Consider the following 27,983-nt stretch of genomic DNA (forward strand, 5'->3'; position numbering starts at 1 on the left):
TTTTAGCTGTGGCCTAGATGCACAAAAACTATATGGAAAATTAATGCTACATAATCAATAACACATTATTATTACTTTTTCTTAAGACTCAGAGTGGATTTCAGGACAGCTACATTGCATAGTAAAAGGTTAAAAATCCAAATTTGTCAAAAAGTTTATTTCTGTACACTATACAAAGAACACACTCTTTTGATTTTTTTACACTACTGCTCCAACAGCGGGTGTCAGTCAAGATGGGGTCAACACCTGGTCAATACGTCTCTCCGGTCAATCGGTGTCCAAATCAAGCCAGGCCGCTTCGGTCAGAGCTCAGGAGAAACACTGACAGCTGCTTTGTCACAGCAAACCAAATACAGCAAGTTATTCTGAGGAGCGCCAGAAAACACAAATTAGTTGGTAACAAATACTTCATATTTTTATGTTCATTAAAAGATGAGGCAGAATATAAAACTTCCTGACAATCACTCCAACACGCAAAAAATCATGCATATGAAAAATAAAGCTACATATTCCCTTAAAAGCAGATACCACATTAGATGCACTAGGCATGAAAAGGGCCATAGTACATAATCATTCATCGTTAATGAAAAACAATTTCAGTGACTGGAGGCAAAGTGCACAACATTAGAAAGGATGCAAACAAGATGAGGCCACGTTTGCACAGAGTTAATGGATCTTAGAATCTCAAAGAGCTCTTCCTGAATGAAAGCAAGGTATCATTTTCAGCAACTTGACTGGGTATATTGTACCAGGCTCCCACAACCCTTGGTGTAAAGACGTGCCTCTTCTACCTGTATCCTATGATATGTACTTCACCATTATTCACTGATGCCTGGTTTACAGCCTAATCTGAACAGATGTTTAAAGTATGCACTGGTACATTGCTGGTCCTGTATAGACCTCTACAGACCTTTATAAATTTTTGGGTATAGTTTTCCAATCACAGTCCAAAGCAGTTTTGAATTAAGACATGGTCCCAGTCATTCAACTGATGAACAACGGCCCCAGTTTTTATATTGTCCCACACTGGCCCTGGAAGTGACGCTCCTATTTAATCACAGTTAAATGACCAATTTCAGTTATATTACACTAGTTTCACTTGATGTTACAGTATAACAAAGCGATAGAATACGACTAAAGTAACAGAAATCATGGGCTGTATTTTGGAAAGCTGGAATGTAATCAACTTCGTGCAAGATCTCAATGACTTTGACATTTCAGGCCAGTGGTAAAATGTGATTAGGGATACTATTAATGGGACGGATGTTTTTAAGTTTAAAACTGTTTTTTCCCTCTTTCAAATCCTGCTCCACAAAGGAAGTTTCACATGCTCCCAATTTAGTAACATCTTGTATTTCTGACCCCGAGGACAAATACTCGAAGACAGCCTGCCAGAAAAGGATGGCTGTAGCCTTTATAAATAGCTTATGGTAGCTGACCATGAGTACTTGTAATAAATAAAGCGCTGGCATCAAACTAGAAATGCGCTCTCGGATCTCCTATTCGTGTCATTCCTCTTTGGTCACATAAGGATAAAAAAGACTCAGAAAAAAATATTCCTCGGAGGGCACTTCATTTCTGCGGAAGACCCGGCAACAAATTATTTATGGAAGTCTCTTTGGGAAAATTCTGAATTGTGAAGCATATATTCATTGAAATGGAGATTTTATTTTTGCACATCTTCCGCAAGTACCTTTGAAATGTAACTTGGTATCCGTTTAGCTGGGGGTCACTGTGCTGGCAGGCGGTTGTGTCCACATACTTTTGGGAGAGTGGTAATGGCCTAATTAAAAGACTTTAACACTTCACAAGGCAAGAAGTATGAAGGGAAGCCAGTGACAGTCTGTATACACTGTTCCAGCGACTACTAGTGTACCTCAGTTGTCATCACACCATTTAAGTGCTTTTGAACTTCATTTTCAAGGAGGAAAGACAGCAATTATTCTTTCTCGTATTCTTCTTATTATTATTATGGAGTCCTCAGTTCCATTCTGGACCTAGGGTGCTGTCTGCATGGAGTTTGTATGTTCTCCAGGTGCTCCAGCTTCCTCTCACAGTATGTCGCAAAGACACACTGGAAAGTTAAGTGGCTTCTGGGAAAATTGGCCCCGGGTGAGTGTGATGCGATGGACTGGCGTCCTGTTCGTGGTTGGTCCCGCTATGTGCCCCTTGCTTGCTGGGATAAACTCCAGCTCCCCTGCAGCCCTGAACTGGATGAAGAGGTTGGAAAATGAAGGGACTCTTATCCAGGTCTCTTAACATACAAGAATTACACTTCCTTAAGAAAAAAAAACCACATAATATTATTGTTGTTAGTTTTGCAAGTTATAAAGTGTACTTCACAACCCTGAAGTCAGCAGAATCACAGGAGGGTTATATTGTACCCACATGCTGTAAATTTCAAGGTACTGTAACCTTATTGCCTGTGTTATTGTTGTTTTATTCAGTTACCCAGTTTAAAATATTTTGAGTTATATAGAATTCTCTATTTCAGTTGGTAGTTAGATTTATGTTAATATACTTTTGTTTTGTTTGTATTCTTACAAGTTTCGGGATAATGTAACTAGAAAAAGGGTGAGATCGGGTAGAGAGAGAGTTTTGAATTATCCAAAGAATATTCTTCCCATCCTCACTGGCAGAGTGTTTCACCACCATCGGCACGAACCCTTCATTACTCGGCCTCCATCGGCAACACTTGGCGGCGCAGCTGGCGGGCTTCACCCGCGAAGAGCTGCGCTGCCACAGCCGGGCGCCGCGCTCTCCCGGCCGGCGAGGCTCCACCGCAGCTCCGCGGACGCAGAGGCCGAGGCCGCGGCCGGGCAGTGTTTGCGTCACCATGGCAACACCCCAGGGGGAATCCACCAGGACGGGAGCTGTCAGTTGCTGGGCCGGTGAGCAACGTGAGGGTGCTTGAACGGCGAGGACCGCGAATTATTTTGCAACTTAAAACAGCAGAAAAGGAGTAAAAGCGACAGGGTCACATGGCATTGAGAAACTAAGGGCACTTGGCTGTATTTTTTTTTGTGGAAAAGGTAAGACACTTTGCGATTTTTTTTTAAAAACATCCCAACTGATATTTGTCCAGGGTGTTTAGGCTGAAGATGAGCAATTGTAATGAGTTAAATTTAACTTTAAGACGCCCCGTTTATTATTTATTCTGAATATTAGTTTTTTGGTAAATAAGTGCCTGGTGCTTGGCAAAAGTTTATTCCTGTGAGTGTTTTGTAGCCGGAATAATAAAAAAAAAGCTAAATAACCTATAGTTTTGCTGATTTTTGCTGTGTTTATAATTGCACTTGATTGGTTTGCGCTGTGAAAGCCAGATGCCTCTTCAGCAGGATAATTTGTTCGTTTTGCATGTGTTGAAAATGACGGCTGCCGTCTTGTGTCTTCCCTGGACTGAGATGGAGAATCAGGGCGACTCAGCCTTGAAGGTATGCAACAATTGGATCGATACTTCTTTTTTCAATCGGAGTGCCTGAGAAACGACCCGGAGATATTGAAACAATATTTAATCCTCACATGATAAATACGTGGTCTATGATAATATACCTATTGTGTTGCTGTTGTTGCGTGTTGACATTAAAAATGAGGAAATCTACATACTGTCTTTAAGCAAGTTGAAATGACGCTAAGAATACTGTATCTATTACTGAAGTTGAGATGTATTTGAAGATGTCTTTGCTGCTTTATCCACATCACTCGTAAATCCCAATCTGATTTTCCGAGGGGGTCGTTCTTCCTTCACGTCGTGCTCATGTCTCTTGTTAACGCACCCGCGATACAGGTACTGCGACAACAGCTGGAAACGTTTGAAGCGCTGCGTCTGCAGACCTTGAAGACGGTCTCCTCAGTGAGTAAAACCCCACTCCGGGATGATCAGTTCTTGCATAGACCCAGAGCTCCGTTACAGGTCCAAACTGTGACCGCCGGCGGCTGCCTGTGTGCTTCAGAACTACAAAAGCAGTTCTTAGTCAGGCAGGCTGTGACCTGAGTACAACAGGGGGGGTGGTGTCAGTACTGCGCAAGAACAGAGAGAGGTCAAAACCAGAAGAGGCCATTCAGGCCAGATAAGGCGTTTGGCAGTTAGCAATAGGTGGCACGGTGGCTGGGGTCCTGGGTTCAGTTCTGGGCCCGGGGTGCTGTCTGGGTGGAGTTTGCATGTTCTCCCCGTGTTCGCGTGGGTTCCCCCCAGGTGCTCTAGTATCCTCCCACCATCTAAAGTTTTCAACTAACAATAATCGTGCCTTGGCTAAACCTCAGAGGCTAGGACACCGCCACTGCACAAAGACGTACACAGTCTAAAGAGGTGCTGGACGGTTAACTGACTTCTGGGAAAACTGGCCCCGGTGTGAGGGAGTCTGTGTCTTTGTGCACCCTGTGATGGCCAGATGCTTGCTGGGATACTGGGAGAGGCTCCAGCTCCCCTGCAACCCTGAACTGGATAAAGTAAAGTGGTGTGGATTTTTCATTTTGTAAAGTATCAGGTCTCCTCTTAATCTTCTCTGGTTGAGACTAAAATGGTTCAGTTCTTGTTTCCTGTGAGTGTAGGACATTGCTTTAAGCCCTATATGGTATCTTCTCTGGACTGATTCCGAAGCAGCAATATTTTTTTTTTGTGGTGATTAAAATTGTGCATAATATTCTAAATGTGGTCTTACTAATGCATTATCCTTTAAATATGATATATCAAACATGAATCTTTAACATGATTTTTTTCTAGGTCCAGTCAGAAATTAATGAAATATTGAGCAGTTCTGAGCCTGAGTGCAGAAGTGATCGTGCTAGCCCTTCAAATCCCTCAGGTTCTCCAAGGAGGGCCTTGCAGGTACAGTATTCTTTTTCATCTAGCTGTAATTGTAATTTTTAATAAGCAGATTGAAAGTTACTGTATTTTCAGATGTTTTAAAATGTTAGAAATGCTTTATTTTCAGGGCGTGCAAAATACGCTTTCTATATCTGCATTACAAATTCAGTGTGTTAAGTATTCATTAATACCGATTTCATAAATTACATATATCAATTATTATTAAATTAATAACCATTTGATTAGTTATTACTGACCTCTTATACTGTAGGCTAGCAAAATATTTGATCAGCTTTATGTTTTTATTTGAATGTAAAAAGGAAAGAAATAGGTTCTAACGTGTTTGATGTTATTTTTCCAAACTGCTTCTAAAGACTGGAAGAAATGTGCCAGATTCACCACAAGGGGGAGCCGTGGGACCTCTGCAGAGTGATGTTGGGAGCAATATAACGCCCGTTCCGTCTTTAAAGAACAGCCTCAGCCATGCGGTGACCTCATCTCCAAGGGAGTCTTTCGTCAGCACTTTGTCTTTTAAAATGGGAGGACAGGAAATTAAGAGCGCCTCTAACGAAAACAAATCAAACAGACAAGAACCCTTACACTGCCTTGCTGATGCTAGTATGTATCTGGAAAATGGTGGAGGTCCCCAAAACCGACATTCGTCAGCTGCATCCCCCACAGTGGGCAGATATCCCTTGTCCCAGGCTTCTCCAGACCGTAACCAGGACCTCTGGAGCACCCTGGAGAAAGTCGGCATCGCCAGCGAGCTGATGAAAGAGGAGATGGAAAGGTCCCAGAGGCGGGAATTAGCTCTGGCGCTTGAACTTGAGTACCTCAAACAATCCATGAGGCCTTCCTCCAAAGGACTGAGTGATGATGAAACGAATCACAGTCCAAGGGGAGCATTTAATCCTGAAGGAGACCTGCCAAATGCGTCAGATCTTCCATTAAACACGGATGGTAAATGCGAAAGGATTGCGAAGTTAGAAAAAATGGTAGAGAGATTGCAGAATGCCCAGGTTTCCCGGGAAGAAAATAACCTGAATCTTAGGAGGCCGGTCAGAAGAAGCAGTGAACACCAGATACCTGCGGATTCCAATTGCACTAACCCGCACGCTACCCAGGACACAACACATACAGGACAAGGAATGGCTGATAATAGGAACCTCATTCCCAAGGGCAGCCAGATGCAAACAGCACAGTTCTGTGTTTCTAAAAATGGTTTGGAAACACAAAGAGAGGGCCCAGGCAGTGAGGCCAAAGGTGATCGGAACGAGACCAAAATCCATGTTAGCGAAAGTGAAACGCCTGTGATGATGAACTCCTTGCAAAGTGATAAATCCGAAAAAGAGGCTGAAGACATGTCAGCACTGAAGGGCCTTGAAATTGTAAGGCCTCGTGAGCCCTTCGAAGAGCAGAATCCGGCAGATGCGGACCAAGTCACTCGTCTCGAGAAGGAAAAGCAGGACATTGAAAAAAAGTTCAGGACGATGGAGGAATATAGTAAACAATGTGTTAAGGAACTGAAGAAACTCTTGCAAAAATATGAAGACCTGAAAACTCATAACAGAGCTCTTGATGGACAGAACAAGCAGCTCTTGTCAGAAAAACAGATGTTAATTAGCTTCCTTGACGCAGTGAAAGAGGAGAAACAGAGAGCTCACGACAACACGCTCAGCATTTTGAAGGAGAACGACAATATCAAAGACTTGCTGGACAAGGCGAATCAAAGCTTTGCTCAGCTGAGAGGCGAGAAACAGCAGCTGCAGGGCAAGGTGGCTCTTTTGGCGAGTGAAGTGAGTCACCTGACAGAAGCGCTTGGAACCAGTAAAGTGGAAATCCAGAGACTTGAAGGGAAGGGCACTCTGCTTCAGCTGATACAGGAGGTCAACGAGGAGATGCCCAGTGCTGATCTGGCCGTCCAGGATCCTGACAATGTGAGAAGGATCCTGCAGAAGGAGGTGGGGCAGCTGGTTTCCCAAAAACGAGCAACCGAGAAAAAGCTCCAAGATGATATCCAGACAGTCCAGGCAGAAAGAGTCCTGAACAGCGTGAGCAAAGAGTGCGAGGTGCTGTCTGTTGTGGTGGCCAAGCTGAGGGAGGACAATCACGTCCTGAAGCAGGAGCTCGAGCAGAGCGCTCACCAGAGCCTGCTTCTCGAGGGCACCGTCAAGGGACTGAAGGAAGAGCGAAGGCTGTTGGAGAGCTGTCTCTTCACCGTGCAAAGCGAGAAGGAAATTCTGCAGCTGGAAGTTCGAAAGCTCCATCGGGATTACCTTGATCTCAGCAGCACCGTCGCCGTTCAGCTGGGGAACAGAAGCCTGGATGTGTCCAGGAGTTCTCTGGGCTTAAAAGATTTATCTGATGCTAAAGATGGTGACTCCATACATGATGGCCCAAGAGGTAAGGTTCATGTTGTTTATTCTTACATAGAAATACTATTTCATCACGACTAATAGTAAATTATTATATCATCACATATGGAACTGAAATATTTATATTTTATATATGTACATAATAAGCGCTGTTTATTGCATAACAAATTTAAACTCTGTCCTTGATCAATTCTCACATTTTGATGAAAACAAAATCGGCATAACTGTTGTACATTCTCTGCCTTGTCACCCCGTATCAGAAGATGAAAACATTTATTCCAAAGATTCTACCGTTATTGTGTTTTCAAACACACATTTTTATTTTTTAAGGAATTTAACAAAAGCTTTTGCTTCACAGAAATAAATAGGACTTGGTTGTTTTTCTCTGTTTCAGAATTATGCAGACAAAGGTCTCTACAATACGAATGTTTTTTTACAGTGTATATATTTTGCAGGCAATAAACTATTTAAATTCTTTGTGCTATCAGTTCAAACAGCTCAAAGCACAATCTGTCTGTTTGTCTTCATGTCCAATTTCTTTAACATTGAAAAAAACAGTCTTCCCCACTGAGAGGAAAAGCAACACACAAAGCTGCTGAGCATTTAAAATAAACATTCTTCATGCACAAAATAGGACTGGTTTCAATTCAAAAGCTTCTTCTGAAAGGTCTGATGTGGTTGTGATCCCACAGAGAAACTGCAAATCGATCTGATAAGGAAGCGGTTTGAGGAAGAAGAGCTGAGAAGAGAACAGAGGTCTAAAAGTACTGCGGGTCGGTGTGACCTGAGGCTGGAGAGAGGCCAGGCAGACAAGGATCCGAGCATCACGTAGCCCCTTGTCAAATCGCCACCAGCAGGAATGAAGAAACACTCCAACCAAATAGGCTCTTTTCAGGATTTCAGATGAGCTGAATGAAGCAGCATGCTCTTAAGGCACCAAACATTATTTTATTTTCCAGCAGCAAACTACATAAATAAAAATATGTGCTTTTTTTAGTGACTTTTCTTTGTTTATCCATTGCGCAAAATTCCGTGAATCAGGGTGATGCTTTAAGTTCTTCTGTATATAGAATAACGTCAACCCCACTCTGTGCCACAGTGGCTCACTGGGTCAGAGCCTATCCCGGTTTCTTTACGCTCCCAAGGAAACAAGCATGTTTTTGCATTCACAAGTCACTTAAAATGCGCTTCATTCAAGTTGCAGAATATGAAAACAAGATAAGTGATGTTACAGGTCTCTTAGAAAATGCTCCAAGAAGACTTCTGAAATATTGCCTTGTTCAAGCTTCCTATGGCACCTTTACATTCCATAACAATCTTCCTGTTTCCTCTCTCCAACATTCCTGTCTGACAGAATCAGCCTAATTTATCAGCTATTTTGAATAACATGTTCTCAGTAAATAGATCTACTCTTTAAAACATAACTTTATTTTAATAAATAAAGTGAAACAGTCTCCCACTGACTGAAGTGGTTCAATTGACACTCTTTCACTGTGGTGAGTGGAGGAGAAAGGTTCACGTGAGCAAGAGGAAGAGGTGAGTGCTGTGGCCACGTCTTCTTCAGAACAATCCCAGGAGTCTGGGGATCAGTATGCCATTACAGCAGGTATGCTCATGTAGTTCCCAGCATGCACTGATCTAAAACAAATTGAAAAAGCCCATCACATCTGTGTTAGTGAACAAAACAGTGCTTTACTTCATTGCCTACCTGCAAACCTGATAATAAGACATTATTTTCAAAAAGTACATAAAACTTTTCATTCCAAAGGACTCCCAAAGTACTTCATAATACAGTAGGAAGGGACACAACCTCTCATGGTCTCCACCAATCAATAGCAGCAGCATAGCAGATCAAGTCTTGCCATTTGAATTAAGGGGAAAAATGAGGGAGACCAGCTTGCACAAGCCCAGAGTGGAATTAAACCATGACACCAGAATCAACACCCCTACTCTTCCGAACATTAGCTTAGTTTCTTTAATGACATTGATGTGATGAGTCAGCTCATCACAAGAGCAGCACTTCCTACAAAGTTCTCTCGCTGGTCACCAATTCAGCTTGAACCTGATACATTCCAATAATTTTTTAAGTAAAAAAAATACCCATGTTTTCCTTAAGAACAGATTTAAGTTGTTTTGGGATCGCCCTGATTGACTATTGAAATAATTAAATTAAACACCGGCATCCTCCAATTGGTTGTTTTGAGTTTACCCTGGTTGACTCCTGAAATAATCAAATAAAAACTGGAATCCTTCAATTGATTGTGTCCCATACTCTCATATGAACTGCCAGACACACTCGTCATACAGGATGAAAAGTAGCTTGGAAAACAGGGTGCACCACACCAGTCTTAGTCTGACCTATGTCAAGAGCCAGCTGTGATCAAGATTCCCCAAGCAGCAGTATATTACAGGACTGGGCGGCCTTGTCTTGGTGAGAGTGTGGGACTTGAGAACCGCGCCCTTCACTACTCCTGATAACACTAACGCTCAAGTGGGCGCTGTGAGGCTTGCGCGGGATACTCCCAGCAGCCCTAGTGCTAGTTCTGGCCGAAACTGCACAGTCTGTTCCTGTCCTGGCGGGAGGTTTGCAGCCATAAAAGCTGTGTCGATTAAGAGATGGCGATTCAAAGGTGGCGAGGACAACAACAAAAACAACAGGGGCTGGTGATTCTGTTATTTTAAAGACAGGATTCAATTCAGTGTAACATATGTCGTGAAAAACAATTTCCTCCAATACTCACAGTTACTCACAGGGAAGCTATAGTATTTGGGGTCAGTATCTCTCTTCCACTTGTACAGATATGATATTACCTCCTTATTGATTTGTACCATTATTCCAGAATGTCCAGTATACTGCTGGTTAAACTTCTGACTAGGAATCTTACTTGTTGACGTTTGCTGTGATGATGCTTTTCACAGGCATGCTCTTAGGCCCAGGCGACGGGTGGAATATCTTCCCCTCCTTGTTGGTTGTGGCAAATTTGGGCTTCTTCACGATGTAGAGGTCTGCAGAGTGGGAGGGATACGGATCGAATGTGCCTGATTTCATACCACCAATCTGGAACAAGAACAAAATGAAAAAAGGCTCATTTTCATTTAGTTATATACTGTATTTGTGGGGAGTAATCTATCAATTGCTTTTATAAAAACTCAACCAACTTGTAAATTGCTCTTTAACCAAGCTTAACAATGCCCATGGCAAGGAAGCATGACCTGAGCGCTCCTGCAGCATGCTTACCTGGTGTGCCTCCTGAGAGCATCTTGACCTGGTGTGCCTCCTGACAGCATGCTCACCTGGTCTGCCTCCTGACAGTATGGTCACCTGGTGTGCCACCTGACAGCGTGCTCACCTGTTGTACCAATTGGCAGTGTCTTGACCTAGTTTGCCTCCTGACAGTGTGGTCACCTCGTGTGCCACCTGACAGCTTCTTGACCTGGTTTGCCTCCTGACAGTGTGCTCAACTGGTGTGCCACCTGATGACACGTTCTACAGTGCCTTACAGGAGAAAGGATGCCGACTGGAGCACAAGTGTCATTTCTGAGTGTGAAGCTGAAAAACCATGGATGATCTCAGCCCACATTACCCTAGCAGAGCTTTACCAAAAGTGGATCACTATGTGGGGATTCTGGCAACAACTCATTAATGAGAGTCACACTCAACCTTGGACTTGTAGAAACACTTGAGAACCCCTGACTTAATTGATTGAATCCTTTGTACTGTAGAATTCCCTCAGACGTATCTCCTCTACGGTACGATTGCAGGCAGATAAAGAAGGCAGAAGACCTGTTGTTTGACTCTGGGAGTGACCAGTTCACCTTACTGAAACAGCGTGTGACAAACAGTTGTACATCAGAATATATAGTCTGTGTTGGGGTTTACAAATATTCCTATACCCTATACTAATGTATATGTGCTGTTACATTCTGTGTTTAAACACGCAGTATGCTGTATCCTTATCCATGATGTGACATGTATGGTACACAGGAAACTCACAGGAATGGAGCGGTGTTTGGATAATGAAAGGCCTTGGAAATGGCCTTTTTATTTTAGGTCAGAGCAGACAGACAGAGCAGAGCACTAAAGTACATTGTGCTGTCTTGCATCCCCACTGTATTGTTAAACTTACAGTGAAATGTGTAAGGACGGATGCTGTTCTTTGGGGGCCGATTCTGTATGAAGAAATACTTCCTAAGCTCAATGAAATACCTTTATCTGAAGAAATGTCTTACCTTTTTGGCAGGTGAGCTTGGCTTAAATGGCTGTGTCTCTTTCTTCTTCTCTTCTGGCTTCTTTACAGGCGGCAGGGGTTTATCGAACTTGTAGGGATTGGTATCGAAAAGCTCCTTTGGGTAAAGGTTTAAACGAAAGGCTCCTCCCTTGAGCATGGACCTGTGTGCTGCCACCTCTTTCTGCAAAACAATATGGCTTCTTTGTTCTCAGGGAGAAGAACGGTAATTTACAGATGTGAAGCATCGCACCTTCAGTCCCCGCGTTGTCTCCATTGTGTTCCTTGAAACCCGGCAGCAGCAGACGCCTGTCCTTCTTCAGAGTTACGATCCATCCACCCGTTCCCTAACCACATGATCCAATTCCGGGTCATGGAGGAGCCGGAGCCTTCCCGGCAAGGAACGGGCGCAAAGCAGGATACACCCTGGGCGGGACGCCAGTCCATCACAGGGCCCACACAGAGACACGCAAACACTCACACCTAGGGCCAATTTTCCCAGAAACCAATTAACCCACCGGTCTTTGGACTGTGGGAGGAAGCCCACATGAACACGGGGAGGTCATACAAACCCAACGCGATAGAGCGTCCCCGGTCCGGAATTGGCTTGTTTGCAAAGGGCTTGGGTTTGAGGGGACATAGCTGATGAGTTTCAAACGATACATGTACATGAGTTATCTAGCGCGTTGTCAGGGGAATCCTGATCCTGGAGAGCTGCAGGCCTGGGGGGTTTATGAAACACCTCAAATTTCCAAATGCCTGAGAGACATTAAGTGCAAAACAATATAACGAAAGAGTCAGACCATTCAGCAACTGACAGGCTCAGAGAATGAACACCCACACGTACACAAGACTATATGTGAATCAGCAGCAAGGAATTTATAGAACTAAAGCCAGGTAGACTTCAGCAATAAAAAAGTGATTTAGATGAGTGGGGTAAAAGTAAATGTAGCTCAGTTTACTACCACGTCTTGGACAAGTACTCCTGGATAAAGCAAGAACAGAATCATGAAGCAGCTGACAGGAGTAATAAAAAATGCCTGGACAAGCACAAGTAGTGGACGTGCTCCTCTATTCCATCTGCATTCTTTGTGTCTTTTGTTTAAATCTGTTAATTGGGTTTGCAACAGAAAAACTACAGCTCTCGAGAAATAGCTTGCAAGCTACTTCTCTGTAGGTTAAGAGGTAGTTTTACATGGTCAACATATAAATACTCTGATGCTAATTTGTTCGAATTACTTAATGACGGGATTTTATGAGTGCTTTTTCATAATTTAAAACATTTGTGTTGGAAAGACATTGTTCCTAAAGAAACAACTGCAAAATAATCCCGATATCCTTGTCCATGATGATATGTTTGCTACCATCCATATGATAGCTGTTTTTTTAACAAACCAAGCTCACCTTCCTGATTTCTCTCGCTCTATCAAAAGGGTCAGCAGTGTATGGGTACTGTTTAGACAACGTGACATTGGGATACCTGGAAGAAATGAGTTAATAAATAAGAAAATAAGAAAAAAACAAACTGAATATGGAAGTCTAACTTAACGATTAATTTATTCTGAATTAAATAAAATTGTAACAGAAAGAGAAAATTGAAACTGTGATTGCAAACACAATGCATGGTCCTCTATTTCTTACCCGTATCCAGTTCCCATTTTTAAGGGGTTAGTTAAGATGTTCTTTCCTGGAGACTTGTAGGGCTTCTTGGGTACCTGCAGTGCACTCATTGCTGCAACAGGGCCAGACAGTGTTCCATAGCAGCTGCCAAGTCCTGACCTTGAGCACACAGAATCAACACGATTTAAGCCAGAGTTGCCACAGTGACTACAGTACCTGAAGATCTGGGTCTCCCTGTGAACCTTTCATCTGTGTTTAACAGATGTTTAATCATGTGACCCAATTCATTTTAGTTGTCACTATGCCTTGAACTACTTACTTTTAATCAGCTGTGAAAAACTTTGTTACAGCAATTTCCAGCAATAAAATTACAAAAATGAAAGCCCCGTGTTTCTTTGGCTACCTCCTCGCAGGCAACAGCATGGGAAAAATGCTCCTGGCATCAATAATCCAAAATCAACTGATAACCTGACAGGCCCACTCCGACCAAGAATATCCAGACATCCCGTGTTTGCATAAAACAAGACTTGAGCAATGGGCTGCAGGGGGCGCAGTGATGATCACTGCTGCCTCGCAGTGCTTGGGCCCTGGGTTCAGTCCTGGTCTGCGTGTAGTTTGTAGTGTATATTCCCTGTGTTCACGTGGGTTTGCTTCAGCTGCTCCAGTGTCCCTCACATATCCCAAAGATATGCTGGTATGTTAACTGGGTTTTAGGAAAATTAGTCCTGGTGTGAATGTGTGTGTCTTTGTGTGTGCCCTGCGATCGACTAGTGTCCTACCCAGGCTGTATCCTGCCTTGCGCCCATTGCTAGCTGGGATAGGCTCCGGCTCCAGTTAGAAACGGATGGGTGGATGGAAGTATTTATCAGTGCAGCAAGGCCTCGGACTCTTCATAATAATCTCTAGTTCTGGCTCGAATGAAGCTTAGCTGTGCCCTCCAGAGTGTTTAACAGAAGACACCACAATGCACACAGTTCACATACAATAGAATCAGTTGCTCCCATTACCTGCGAGTATATCCCTTCAAGCACACAGCAATGTTACTTTTGTGGCTTCGAATTTAGTTTTTCAAATGGGGATATTGGGACCACAACCAAGCGCGTCATTTATACTGTCGGCAAACACAGAAGAACCCCCCCCCCCCCCCCATGTGTAAAGTTAGGAAAAGGGAAATCCTTACGGTTTCTTCTCTCCGTTGCTGGGAAGAAAGGCCTTTCCCATGTTCTTCTTGGACTGCTGCAGCCGGAACTGTCTGCGGAGCTTCACCGGGTCGCTGTAGGCCTCTTTCTCAAAGATTCGCTTGTACTGGGAGTCGAAATAGCCCACCTGCAGGGCAGACTTCACCTTGGTGCCGCCTGGCATCATCTGCTTGCTCTTCTGGGCAGATTCATTGAAGGGCCCTTGAAAGCCAACAAGTAATAAGTAACTAATTAGAAACGCTGACCGTAGGGTTTCAATCGGTTTATGGTTGGAAATATATTAGGCTGCAAGAAATAAATGTTAATGACTACAGGAGGATTTACATACCTTTATATGAGAATGTACCTACTATATGAGAATTTACACCTTGTTACATTATACACTGATGGTTCTTACAAATGAAACGTGTGACATAAGAGCAACGTCAAGAGGCTGTATATCTGTACGTGTTCCTCTGCATAGTCAAATACGTCCAGCTAGAGTTAGGCTGGGAGTAGGTAGGTCATGAAATCCTTAAACTGGCCAGTACAGGACAGATCAGTTTACAATTACTGAAACATATATATTTTGTTTTTTTTTTCTGACAAATTTCAATAACACAGACAAAAACTCACAATGGGAATAAAAAAGCAAACCCAACTGTTGTAGGAGGAGGTGTATTTGTCTCCAATGGAGATGTAGCCCATCTCCCGGAAGAGACCGATCCTCTCCATGTCTGACTTTCCTTCCTGAGGCATGGCTGGGGAAACAGACCGCTGTGGCACAGAGCAACACCGAGGGGGGCTGTTCGGTCAGGCGGGTGTCTGTCTGGAAACAAAGCGAATGAGACCAGCTGCCGCAAAAAATCAGAGCTTTCACCATTTCTCAAAAGGATTGCTTTCCTATTTGCAGAATTAAATGATTCCCTTTGCAATTCAGCAGCATGGATTTAGATCCATGATTTAAAGATTCTGCTTTGCCATATTTATTATTGTATTTATATTTGTACATTGCTTGTACAGTATGTATTATTTGTATGTATTTCAACTCATCATTGATGTCACATGTTTATGTTGTAGACAGGGAATTAAATTAATCCTTTAATTATTAAGAACTTCACTATTATACATGAACTAAGTCAGAAAGGAAGACAAAACAGCATGGGTGTGTTTCCTAAAATAAAAAATAAGAAAACATTTTTTAAATACCTTGTTTAAAAATTAGGACCTATCACCACCTGCAAAGCGTCTGTAGTCTGTGAAGATGAAATAATAATAGTAAGACTTTTAAGCGAGTACCTGGACCAAGTAGATTTGCAGTCAGAACCAAAGTGTGATTAAAAAACAATCAATTGCATGAGGTTTAATTAGGTATCATTATCATGTTACAATCCATACAATAAGCAGTATTTATTTTCATTTGCCTATTTTCAGAAACAAAGGCAAAAACCATTCAAAACAGCAGGAAATCTCACCAGGGCGATTCAGTATGTTTTTTTTAAGCTATTAAATGAAAGATACTCTGCTTTTTCTGCAGCACTTACCAGCCGCTCATGCCTGAAGCAGATTGAGTCTATGTTTCTTGCTGGCTTCAGATTTGTTTACACCCTGTTACCTTGGAGCCGGACCGGCCCACGAGAGTATGGCAGTCAAAAAGGATGGGGGTGAAAATGTATACCACGTAAAAAATTAAGGAAATTACTAGAATATTTATAGACGATTACTGAATATTTAGTATTTAAAATTATAATTCTAATGGTACTAGTGTATGTCACATTTACGTTTTCTGTATACAACAAAAACAATTCTTTATAATATAGTCTCTACCACGTCATACGCTTTGGTCTTGTCCAAAAGGTCAGCGGTCGCAGTGCATTGTGGGAACTGTAGTCCTAACAATAAATGAGTTGATCGTAGCCTGCCGAGAAAATCTGTATCTTCTCAGTTGCCATTCACAATCAGTCTGGGTTTCTCACAGCGCAACCTTACAAGCCTGAAGGTATACTACTGTTCCTGAAATTTCTGGATATGCTTTGCGAGCCGAAACACTACAAATACCATGGGAGGCGTGTCTCTCCGGTACTGCGTAAAGGACACGTTGAGTAAGTGTGGCTACGTAGCATGCCCTCTGCTTAAGGGCTTTCATGTTCTCTGAGAAATAATATTGTATTTAGGAAAACAGAAATATCCGTTGCAGACTGGAAAATGGTATGTCGTTTTATTTCTTAAAAAAAAAACTTGTATCTGCATGCAGTCAATTTATTTAACAGAGTGCCCACCCTTGATTTTGTGTTTCTAGTACAGCTGACGTATATATTTCCTTACTGCTGTTTCCTGTCCAAAACAGTGCAGTTGGCTGCTGCCTCCGGTTTCAACAGACTGTCAGGTTAAAGCGTTGCTGTAGCTTCATATCTGAAGCTCAGCTGCTTCTCGATTTCACCCTTAATAGTATCAGCTTTTTGGAAATCATGCTTTGATAGTTGCTGCAGATAATCTTGGAGCACTGAGTAGGCAGTAACACAAGACACCAGTTTGCTTTCCGGTATGATTTGTGTCTGCACTAATGATATTACATGTGTAAATGATATTTAGAGGACTACTATGATGGACGATATTTTAGATGGTCTGTCCTTACTACGATGTGATAATAATTCATTTTAAATAATGAGCAGACTATAACTTTTATAAGATCTATTTCAGCCATGTTCAATATTTACAATCACACATTATTTTTGGTAAAACCATAACCGTCTGGGTTTAAACCTACAGCGATCCACCTCCGTTTTGAATGTTTTCACGGTCATTCCAGGTCGTATCGGACCCCTGCGATGTCAACAGCATTATTTTTCGAGTCCGAGGAGGTCTGGACCTGAGCTGTCGGCTGGACAGTACCGAGGGTATGCGTTGAATTGATGGAAAATACTGACGAAACGCTGGTGTTGTCTATATTATTAAATTAAATTTCCGCACAGAAATAATCCGATTTTGACCAAGTAGTCTAATGCATCCTCCTCTTTGTATCCAAGGACGTATAACTCAAATGTCTGTTGAGTAAACGTAAATTCACATCTTACCCTGAAGGTCTCTGGTCACAGTGCAACAGTGGTGTACTTACCGTGAATAAGCACCCGGCGCTTGGCGGGAGTGTTATAAAAGGGGGGTTATTTAAGGTGTCAAGCTTTTCCAGAGAAACAACATCTTACATACAGTACACGAGTCGCAAAGAAGTATCCTGTAATACAAGCACAATAGTTGCTTTTAAGGATGGAAGTGGCCTTTAATTATTTAGCTGGATGCAGTAAAGATCAAATCAATAATTAAAGAGCCTGGTGAAGCGCAGCCTTCCAGTCGAGAGGATTCCCAGAACCCGAGTGTCAGTCCCGGAGCCTCATCTTCTTCCACGACTTGTGAGAGACGGGCTACGTGCCGTGAATTGCCTCGATTTTTTTTTAAAAAAACAGAAGCCGTGCAGCGAAAGGGGATTGCAGTAAGACATCCGTGGCACCTGTAGAGGAGCTGTCCGAGAGGGCAGAGACTGCCACTCTGTCGTGAAAGTCGAACGCTCGCCAGCACAGCTTTTGGAAGAGGCCTCCGGAATGATCTGTTGCAGAGCAGTTCCTGTTCAAAGCAGCGTTTTTATACACCTGCTCATGGATATTGCGGTTTTGCATTTAATACTATGCATTGCCTTTATGTTGTGGTGTTCTGTAGTTATAGTGCGATCCAGGTGTAGTTAAGTAAAGAGGACTCAGTGGGCCAGTGATTTCTGTAGCGATCAGAGCACATGACTCTCCCTCCGGGTGGCACACTGGTCCCTTGCAGGGATAAACCACCCAGCAGTGCCAGTCCCCACTCATACAGCAGGGTGGGCTGGAGCCACTGGGGTATAGAACCTCACTCCAGGGACAACGGCAGTGCCTGCGGTGAACTGAACCCCCAGACTGTCTCATACACGGCTCACCCCCTGAACTACACTGCCCCCGTCTGTACAAGCTGGAAGTGTAGTCAAAGCCTGGCGAGGCCTGAGGCAGAGCGCCTTGCATGACTGCAGAATGCGTATGCGTGGAAAGAAATGTAAGTGAAATAAAATATTATGAATAATGAATAAAACTGTCCTGCCAGGTTTTCCTTTCATTGCTTTTCCATCCCACCCATTGCACGGCCGGCTCCTGTGTCGTTTTCAGAGTCCCAGGTGAAGGGGGCCCTGGCCAGAGCCTTTGAGCGCCTGCGTGCTGAGCTGACCTCCCCGTCCCTGGTCTTCGGGGTCTGTAACAGCTCCGTTTACATATGGCCCAACAGCAACCTCCGCATAACGCCAGCTGAGGTGACTGCTAACACGGCCTGCAGGGACCTCCAGCAGCATGTCCAGTGGGTACCACCGTCTTCTGTTAAAACTGTTGCACTAAAACACCATCTGCGTGTTTCAATACAGATTGGCCCGTTTTTACTTCCTGTTACAGTTGAACTTGGTGGAATACTGCTAGGTGGAAACCGTGCCCCCCCCAAAAAAATTCTCTTCTGAAATGTGCTGAAATGCACAGAACGTCGGTTCAAAACTTGATGCGAGAAATCGTATGGTACAGGAACAAAAAGATTTCTCCCATCATCGGATTGATTTGTTAATGAAGTTTGAGTGGGCAGCTGTGTCGGCATGCACAGGCTGCCAAGGAACAGGTGAAGGTTTTTTCCACGTTGAAAAGAAAAGAGACAACGTTTCAGCTGTGGAGTCTTCTTCAGGTTTGCTTTTTTTTTTCCCTTCTGCGTGAAATGAACCTTCACCTGTCAGCTTGTTCATGTTTAATCGCTGTGAAACAGAATGAAATGGACTGTTAAAGGTTTTTGATTCATGTACGGTTATAGCCAGTTTTCTAGGATTTGGGATCATTTTTCAGTTCATCTAAAATGTTTTAATCGTATTTTTAAAGCTGCTTTTTGTTTTAAATTTGTTTTACCAACGATTTCCTTCTAGGGCTGATGACAGCGATGCTGCCAAGAGACCAGGGAAAAAGAAAGACAAGAGAAACTCAGCTGCTGTAAGTGTTTCAATTCTTCCTTCTGTGCTGGGGGGAAAACAATATTGCTGCTACAGATACTGAGAATTGCATTCGGCTCCTGTCGTTTGCTGTAAACAAAGCTCACTTTCCTGTTGCCTTCAAGAGCCGGAAACGTTTTACGCGCTCTTTGGTTGCAAACACGAGCGGGCTGATCGGTGCTGCCCTCCGCAGAGCGTCGTGAAGGTGCAGCTGCTGGCGGAGGCGACGAGGCCGGCCCGCTCTGCGGCGCCGCTGCTCCTGAGGGCCGGCAGGAAGCACCACTGGCTCCGCGCCACGCTGCCTGTGGACGCCGCGGTGTCCGTGCACCCGCAGGAGACGGTTGGAGGGTACGTTACCCAGCACTTGTCTTCTCGTGCCCTGAAATCTCAATGCAGAAAAGAGCGACGGTTTTTGTGAAGCGTCTTTTTTTTTTTTTTGTAGTTCAAGTACAGTAGGTGGCTGCGTCGGCACGCGTAGGCTGCAATGCAAAACGGCGAAGGGACAGCCTACAACGTGCTGCCCAGCGTGTTCGTAACAATTAAAAGGACAAACTGCGATGGCAAGCGTTCTAAACTGATATTAATTGTTTTAATTATCCATTTAGGTAATTAGAGTTACCTAAAAGTTACCGCGAAAGCTTTCAGAACAGCCACACACCTGTGCCATTTCGGTCATGGAACTTCTTGTGCTGTTGTGCAGTGTGGCAGGCCGCCTGGTGGGGGCGCTGTGTTCCCAGCTGTCGGACATGGAGAAGTCGGCTCTGCAGTACGTGAAGGGAACGTCCCTGCGGGTCCCCCAGCCCTTCCACTTCCTGCTGCCGGAGCCTGCGGGGCTCGTCACGGTTGTGTATCCGGCAGGGGTACCTGACAGCCGACTGGACACGGTTCGGCAGGCAAGTCCCGGCGCCGATTCCCGAGGAGATGGAGCCGCAGAGAGAAATATTGTCACCCCTGTTATAATAATGAGCCTTATTTTATACAGAGACTTTAGAAGTGACTTGTCAAGGTGCTTTACAGTAAGACAGAAATGCACACTATGAGAAGAGACAGCAGAATTACATCATTACAGTAAGGGAATACAGTGGGCAGATACAGAACCAGATAGGTAAGAAAAAGGTATTGAGTCTTGATTTGAAGGAAAGGTGACTCCCTGATATCCTTGGGGAGAGAGTTTCAGAGCTCTGGGGTGCAGCAGGACAAGGCCCTGTCGCCCACAGAGTCTAGACGGGCTTGAGGGACAGACGGGGGACCAGAATTAGATGAACGAAGTTTGCACGGTGGGCAGTAAGATGATACGTCCTAAAAATGTTCAGCCATCAGTTTTGACTTTTTTTAGGGTTATTACAGGGACAACACATTTACTACAAAGACGTCATAATGAAGAATAAAACAAATCGTTAAACTTTTCCGTTGAAAAGTTCTTTTTTTTTTTTGGTGGTGGTGTGGTTTGGCTGATACGCGTCGAGAGTTAGGGTGGCGCAGAATAGTGGTTCGAGGTTGAAATCTTCGAGGTGGGTGAGGAAGGGACTCTCGGGGTCGCTGCTGTTGTGCCCTTAAGCAAGTTACTCATCCCTTGGCACCACCCAGCGGTGCCACCGCTGGTCCTGATGATGACGAATCTAGGATGATCTCTGTCCCGGAGAGCCACTAGGCAGGAGTGTGTTCTTCATCTGCCTTTTCTTTGTTGTGTTGCTCGAACAGGAGTTGCACGCCAAGTTTCAGCTCCCACAGGACAGACCCTACCTGAGAAGGGCCAATGCCTATCACTTTCCCGACGAGCCTCACAAAGACGGCTACCTCAGGAATCCCCATTTATCCCTGCCTCCGCCCAGCCTGGAAGACAGTAAGGTCTGTGGTGTAACGTGTAGAGGGCTGTGCAAGTGTGTGCACAATTATAGGAGCTGAAAATCACTTCTTGGCTTTTGGAGTTCCTGTTTCTGTAAATATTTAGTTGATTAAAGGAGCAGTGTGTTTTGCTCCACTTTTAATTAGAACTTTCATCTGCACTTTCCTTTTTCCGTGCTTCTTGAAAACGCTTCTTGGCCCTCATTGTCAAGCAGGATTTTGCGGAAGCCATTATTGTTCCGCACTGGCACATTTAGTAAACAATAAATTAGCTGTTGGAAGGCAGGTTGTAAAACGAAGTAGATGCATAGTGAATGAATGAAATTTGAGTAACATCTATCTCAGTGGTGTACTGCAGGGGACCATTTTAGGTCCACTGCTCTTCCTGATCTTTGGGATATAAAATCCTAATGGGTATAGGTAGGGTCACAGCAGGGGATTATTTCAGGCTCAGCAGTGAAACGAGGACATGGTGTCACAACTGGAAACTGAGAGGGCTTTCGGTTAGGATGGAGAAAGCATGCCTTTCCACACGGAGATCTATCTGGGTGTCTGGAACAGGTTTCTCAGAACATTTCCCAGAGATGCTAAAGGAGAATGATGCACCCACATGGCCCCTCTTTTGTAGCCATTCTTAAGTTCTGATCGGTGATCCCAAGCTACACACAAGAAAAGCATTACAGAAGGTCAAAAGCATTTTCATTAGAATTCTAGAAGTCTAGAATTGGGTCAACACTGTAGTTTAAGTAATGAATGAAACTAAATATCTGTGCACCGTGGGTGATTCTGTACTGTAAAAGCAAGAAGGATCACATTTAACATGCTTACTAACACTGAGGTGATGCTACAGCTGTTGAATATATCTGAGTGATTCTTTTACAGTCACTGTTTAGATGTGCCTATAAAAGGTCATAGGTGTTTTTATATTAGATTTTATTATTATTAAATATTTTACACATTTGATCTCTTAGGTTGCCACACTAAATTTAAAGAGTGTTTCCAGTGTTTCTCTGCAACACACGCTTACTGAGCCCATCGTGTCTCCTCCTCCTCTGTGGGCAGCTCTATCTGGTCCAGGGGGTGTACAGCTATCACCACTACATGCAGGACCGCGTGGACGACAGTGGCTGGGGCTGTGCGTACCGCTCCCTGCAGACCATCTGCTCCTGGTTTCAGCAGCAGGCCTACACGGACAAGTGCGTGCCCACCCACAGAGAGATCCAGCAGGTATGAGGTCAGCGCAGGCCAGCAGAGCGCAGCGGCGAGAGCTGGAGGCCCTGTGTTCTGGGCGCAGGTGATCTTGTCAGTGTGTGAGTGTAGTGGATGCCCTGCACTTTCACAGTAGTGCTGTAACCTGCCCAGCACTTCCAGTTAAAAACACTCTTAGTGTGTGTGCCCAGAGCAAAGTTTTAAAACCGCAAATTTATCACGATAAGAGAGCTCTAAAGGGGAAGTGGTTTTACTTTATATCATCAGAACAAGATAGCAGATGGATTCCAAAACCATCAAAGGCCTTGCTTCGCTTAAGGAATCATTTTGAAGTTGCAGTTGTTTGTAGGAGAGGGCTATCCTGAAGAGGTGGTTGACGTAGCCCTTTAGAGTTGTGCGTTGTTATGTTCCTTATGCACGTTTTTAGAGTGGAATAAAAATATGTAGCGGCAAGTGCTTTTTTATCAGATTTCCTAAGCTTTTCGCTTAAGTGAATTCAGCCTTAATTTGAACCAAATGAAATTAAGCTATACAGCCTTGACATCTTTCTGTACGTGTATCGAGATAATTTTACTGTATTCCGTAGTGCACAGTAGCAGTGTAGTCTTACCAAAGTTTGTAAAACAGCAGGCAATTATTAAAATCTAGGAGCGTTTAGATTAAATGGTCAATGGCAAAAGTTGTAAATAACGGAGTAGAGTTTGCGATTTTGTTGGGAAATAATTACATTTCAGTGGTTAAAAGTCCACTTCTTGTTTCAGGATAGCTGTCTGAAGTCTAGGTATTCACTACACAGACGCAGCCTGCACTACAAAACTGAAATAATGTCAGCTTGTCTCATGCAGGCTCTGGTAGACGTTGGGGACAAACCTGCTGCCTTTGTTGGGTCACGGCAGTGGATTGGGTCCATTGAAGTCCAAGCCGTATTATCTCACCTGCTGGGGATCAGCTCTAAAATACTCTTTGTGAGGTACAGTGCGTCTTCGTGCAGAGCATATCGTGTGAAAACACGTGATCACTTGACCGGCACTAAAGAGGGAAATGTGTTAAATTTGTAGATTAGATTCAGGATTACATTTTCCGAGACGGAACACCTTGGATCCAGTTTATTTTGTTTCCACAATAGGAACTTTAAAGGATGGAATAGAATCTTTTAGAAAAATAAAATATCGGTATGTAGGTTTCCTGTGTTTTGTCGTTGTTGTCCCAGCTGTAACACGTAAAGCTCCTTTATTTCCCGCTGATGTACATGAATCTAATTCGAAATTGTTTCCCCAAAGCCAAGGGTCTGAAATGGCATCAAAAGGAAGAGAACTGGCAAATCACTTCAGTACGGAAGGGGCGCCTGTCATGATTGGTAAGTCAAATTGCTAAGAAAGCCAGTAATTAGAAAAAACCCCCACCATTGATCCACTGAAAACAAGATTTACGTTTTTGTGATTTTTATGTGTTATATTTCCTGGAGCTTTCATTTGTTCTTCGATGTGAATTGAATTGAAAATGTTGCTGCTATGTAAATGTACCTTATTTTACTTTAAGTACTGGTCTTACTTGTTATTTATACCATTCTTAAAATTATCCCACGCTTTAAGAAATGTAAACCAAATGGACTGTATTTTCTCATCATGAGAGACCGCACGTCCAGTGCTATTAATTAAGATTTGCATACTTTCTTACAAGAATGTATACAGCGTGGATATTTATTCATGTTACGTGCAATTCAGCATCTTACAAGATCACTAATTCACCCTGAGGTGACTGAGTGTGGAGCACCTCCTGCTTGGAGGTGACTGGCCAGCTGCTCCACTCCAGGGTCTTGCATTTAGAGTCAGTGTGTGTGAACAGACATGTGCCCTCCAGGTCTGTGAGGGTCTTGTCTCCCCCGTTGCCCAAAGATACGCACTGTAGTTTGACTGATTATTTAAAGTCACAGGGTGTCCTGCCGTAATCCCAGGAACTCTTACAGGTCCCCTAAATCTGTCCTTCACCTGGAGCTCGGCAGCAGTTGTTTGAGTGAATGATCGATTTAAATAATTAAATATTTCAGTGGAGTGTGCACTTGTCTTGAAGGGGTGAAGAATATTCTGATTTTCATTCTAAGTGAACTGTAAATTACAGAACTGAACTCACCCACCGCCTGTTGAACGGATCGTGGTTAGACTGTTCAAGAAATTCAGAAAGCATCCTGTTTGTTTCTGTGCCAGGTGGAGGGGTGCTGGCGCACACCATTCTAGGAGTGGCGTGGAGTGAGACCACAGGACAGATAAAATTCCTCATACTGGATCCACACTACACAGGGGCTGAAGACCTTCAGGTTATTACTGAGAAGGTAGGGGAATGACTCCTGACCATAGATCAATATCAACTAGTGATACCATTCCAGAGCCAGGAAACCCCTTCCTCATTAACTGCAAAGCAAGACCTGAACCACATTGCTTCTAAATACGTCCCGTTCTCCCTGATCCATGGAAGATGGAAGCAACATTGTGCGTGCGATACAGGAATTAAATAGCATGTTGAAAAATGTGCAGTGAATTTGTCAAACTACAGCACAGAAAGGCAGGAATACTCGATTCCCTCAACCGACTCAAATGTTTTTCAAAATATCACTAAAACTTTTAAACAGCTTTTTCTTTAAAAGCAACAGCTGTAGCTATGGATAAACGGTGCTTGAGTAGCTGATGTCACGTTTATTTGCCTTGAACAAAACGTTTCCTTTTGAGTGTTCGCTTTCATGAAATGAAGTTTTAAAACTGTTTTGTGATTTCAGGGCTGGTGTGGATGGAAAGGACCTGACTTTTGGGATCAGAATGCATACTACAATCTCTGCATGCCTCAGAGGCCAAAGGCTATATAGTGTGGTGCCCACTAACTCAGGTGTTGTCAATGCACCTGCAGAATACATTTTTTTAATAACATCAGAATATACTCTGGAGTCCAACATAAAACATCGAATAAAAAAAGTGTAAAATTTTATTTAAAGTAGCAGCATCATTTAATCATCAGACCTCAGTCTTGTAGAATTTCCTTAACCTTTTTTACAAACACTTAACAGCAATAGATCTGACTCAAATCATCTATAAAAGTGTTTAAGTTAGCAAATTGTCATTTTCTCTCCTGAAATCTGAAATTACACAGGTTTGTCTTTAAATATGCTTCAGGAAGGGAATAATACACACACACACAAAAAAAACAGCTCAAGCCCATACAATGGGCCAGTAAACAAAAATAGTCACAAAGAATTGTGACTAATTCCAATGTTGCTAATTTAAAGAATACATCTCTAATTTCCTGTTAAACTATTGCTCTAATTTTAATTATGCACAACACCTCATTCCAAAACAAAACTGTATGTCTTCTTCATGGAAGAAGAAAACCCTGTTGTTCCAGGATGGAGTTTGAGACGGGCTGGAATTCTGCACAGATGTTTAACCCAGGGGTGCGTCAGACAGAGACAGGCACAGTAAAGTGACTTTGATTATTTCGGCTGCTCCAGGCTGAAACTGGGTTGAAAAGTGTGCAGACTTCAGGCAGGAGGACAGTTGGGTCTCTGCGGCTGTTCACATTTAAGTCATAGAGGAGCAAAGCGCCCTGCTCCTGCTCCTGATGATGCGAGTCTCCAACCCTCTTCACCTCAAACCCGCCCCGCGGGACACCTGCTGTACAGTTTGTACAGAGGCGGTGTGAAGTCTCCTCCGGTTTGCGCGATTTGCACCTCCTTCGCAGGTGAAAGCTCTTGGGCTGGAAACGGGGCGAGCTGACTTGCTGCGGGCAGTGGGGGCCAGATGTTTCACCAGTCCCTGGCCCTCTTCCTCTCGCCCTGCCCGCTGTCCGCGCCGCCTCGTTTCTGCCCCGCCCTGTGGAGCTCCAGGGGCGCGGTGTGGGCCGGCGCTCTCGCGTTCAGGCTCCGGTTGCTCCTCACAGCCGCCAGAAACCTGGCACAGTCGCTGCAGCCGCTGGCCCACGCCAGCTCCTCTGCCGTCAGCCCGTCGCTGGTGCACAAACTGACGAAGAGAGAAACGGAAACTCATTTATGCGGGCAAGACGCAAAACGCATCCTTCTCCCAGTGCAGAGTAAGATGGAGAAACTGCGTGAAAGTCACACAAAGTTAAGACACCTCACACACAGACCGTCCACAATCTGGATTATTTGCGCATGGAGCCCACTGTCACTCTCCCTGCTTACTGAACACCACTGTGGCTGAGCTCCTGCCAGCGAGAAGCCCCCCCGTATCCCACCGCTGCTGCACAAAACCTAGGAGCTGTGCAGGAACCAGGACAGCCTTCCAACAGGTTTCTGCTCCTGGTTCTCAGCGGAAGTAGCCGGAAAACGCTCAAGTTGCCTGCCCTCTCCCGCAGCACTGGGGAAGCGATACTCACTCAAGCCGGGCATCGCTGGCGACCAGGAGGCTGACACACTCCAGGCTCCCCGCCCTAGCGGCCTTGTGGAGCGGGGTCTCCCCAGAGCAGTCCTAAGAACAGAGGCGGGAACACACGTCAGGAACGAAGCTCAAGCAACGCAATTGGGCGTGGTCGCGCCTTTTATGGAGAATGGGAGTATCTAGACCAGCGAGCGGTCCGGCCCTTTCTATGTTGCGTTCCTGTTCTTGCGCAGGGGAAAGCAACAATTGCAAGCACTTCGCCTTAAAATAATACGCGGCCCCCTGGGTCTCTCGCAAACGCCCTGCGACTGTGGTACGAAACCAGACCCCCCCTCGTCATGGAGTGCGCCTGGCGAGTTTCTTCCTAAAAAAAGCGGGTTCGGTCACTGACCAGAGCTTGGCTGCACCGGGACAACAACGGGAAGACGGGGCTGAAAGAGCATCATCACCTGCTGGTTCGCGTCCCCTCCGGTCTGCAGCAGCCAGAGCAAACAGAAGGCATCCCCTCCAGACGCGGCCAGGTGGAGAGGGGACTGGCCGCACGGGTCCCCGGCGCAGTTCACCGCAGAGCCCGCCTGCACCAGGCCACCCCGGCAGTCCAGCTGTGCCGGCAGAGGGGAGCACACACACAGCGGGCGTTACTGCAGGAAAGGGTGCTCTCAGAAGACCGGCGCTCGGCAGCGATCAGGGGGGGGGGGGGAGAGCACGCTCTCCAGACATGAGAAACAAGCTTGTCGTTACTTTAGCAAGAGGCTAAATTCATTAATTTCACATTCCACTTTTTTTAAAAAAAGAATTGCATGTATGGACACTCTTCAGTTACAGTTAAATCCCGTCTTTTGAGTCGTTTTACCCCTCTACGATTATTTTTTTTTCCTGCCTTTTAAAACGTTCTGCAGTGAAGTTATTTTTCCAGGCCAGTAAAGACGTCGGGCGTGGATGACTGCAGCGCCAGACACGCTTTAACGGTACAGGGGACACCGACTACGCTTTCCGTTTCAGAAGAGGTCGCCTTGCTACAAGGAACTCGCGGCGCTAGAACCGAAAACAATAGGAAGCAAAACACGACATCTATTTTTTTTTTTTTAAATCTTGGATTATATCGGCCACCACAGAGCCCAGCAAACAAAGTTAAGAATGGGGACGACGTTCACCCGTGGTGAAGGCTGACCTGCGAGTCCGGGTCCAGGAGAAGCATAGCTGCGGAGCGCGTCAGGAGCACGGCGAGAGCGAAATGGCCGGAGAGCGGTGCGAACCGTTCCGCTTTCTCCTCCTATAAACCTCCCCCCTCCGCCTCCCCGGCCGGCTC

General features: G+C 44.5%; 4 protein-coding genes and 1 pseudogene across 4 annotated transcripts; 2 read left to right on the top strand and 3 right to left on the bottom strand.

Annotated features, from left to right (window-relative positions):
* The first annotated feature begins 2,836 nt into the window (after positions 1–2,836).
* ccdc110 (coiled-coil domain containing 110) lies at positions 2,837–8,176 on the top strand. Its single transcript, XM_088925396.1, has 6 exons — positions 2,837–2,892; positions 3,386–3,434; positions 3,788–3,853; positions 4,724–4,828; positions 5,182–7,210; positions 7,875–8,176. Exons 1-6 carry the CDS (start codon positions 2,837–2,839, stop codon positions 8,012–8,014), a joined length of 2,445 nt encoding a protein of 814 aa, XP_088781522.1. The 3' UTR covers positions 8,015–8,176.
* LOC148840408 (U4 spliceosomal RNA) lies at positions 4,216–4,292 on the bottom strand (annotated as a pseudogene).
* A 415-nt stretch (positions 8,177–8,591) lies between the features above and the next one.
* cfap96 (cilia and flagella associated protein 96) lies at positions 8,592–14,965 on the bottom strand. The gene is made up of 7 exons (XM_088925504.1): positions 14,869–14,965; positions 14,209–14,428; positions 13,050–13,187; positions 12,813–12,888; positions 11,413–11,592; positions 10,068–10,240; positions 8,592–8,820 (listed from the first exon to the last, which is right to left on the bottom strand). The coding sequence occupies exons 1-7, from the start codon at positions 14,963–14,965 to the stop codon at positions 8,769–8,771; spliced, it is 936 nt and encodes a 311-aa protein (XP_088781630.1). The 3' UTR covers positions 8,592–8,768.
* Positions 14,966–16,301: 1,336 nt separating this feature from the next.
* ufsp2 (ufm1-specific peptidase 2) lies at positions 16,302–25,274 on the top strand. Its single transcript, XM_088925617.1, has 12 exons — positions 16,302–16,414; positions 17,016–17,103; positions 18,391–18,574; positions 19,176–19,239; positions 19,432–19,586; positions 19,939–20,131; positions 20,940–21,086; positions 22,146–22,310; positions 23,138–23,262; positions 23,573–23,649; positions 24,497–24,621; positions 25,063–25,274. The coding sequence occupies exons 1-12, from the start codon at positions 16,412–16,414 to the stop codon at positions 25,147–25,149; spliced, it is 1,413 nt and encodes a 470-aa protein (XP_088781743.1). The 5' UTR covers positions 16,302–16,411; the 3' UTR covers positions 25,150–25,274.
* Positions 25,229–27,956, bottom strand: ankrd37 (ankyrin repeat domain 37). The gene is made up of 4 exons (XM_088925731.1): positions 27,846–27,956; positions 27,124–27,276; positions 26,673–26,764; positions 25,229–26,296 (listed from the first exon to the last, which is right to left on the bottom strand). Exons 1-4 carry the CDS (start codon positions 27,870–27,872, stop codon positions 26,083–26,085), a joined length of 486 nt encoding a protein of 161 aa, XP_088781857.1. The 5' UTR covers positions 27,873–27,956; the 3' UTR covers positions 25,229–26,082.
* Between the last annotated feature and the right edge of the window lie 27 nt (positions 27,957–27,983).

Source organism: Atractosteus spatula, chromosome 1 (assembly GCF_055471065.1).
Source record: "Atractosteus spatula isolate fAtrSpa1 chromosome 1, fAtrSpa1.hap1, whole genome shotgun sequence".
NCBI classification, from domain to species: Eukaryota; Metazoa; Chordata; class Actinopteri; order Semionotiformes; family Lepisosteidae; genus Atractosteus; species Atractosteus spatula.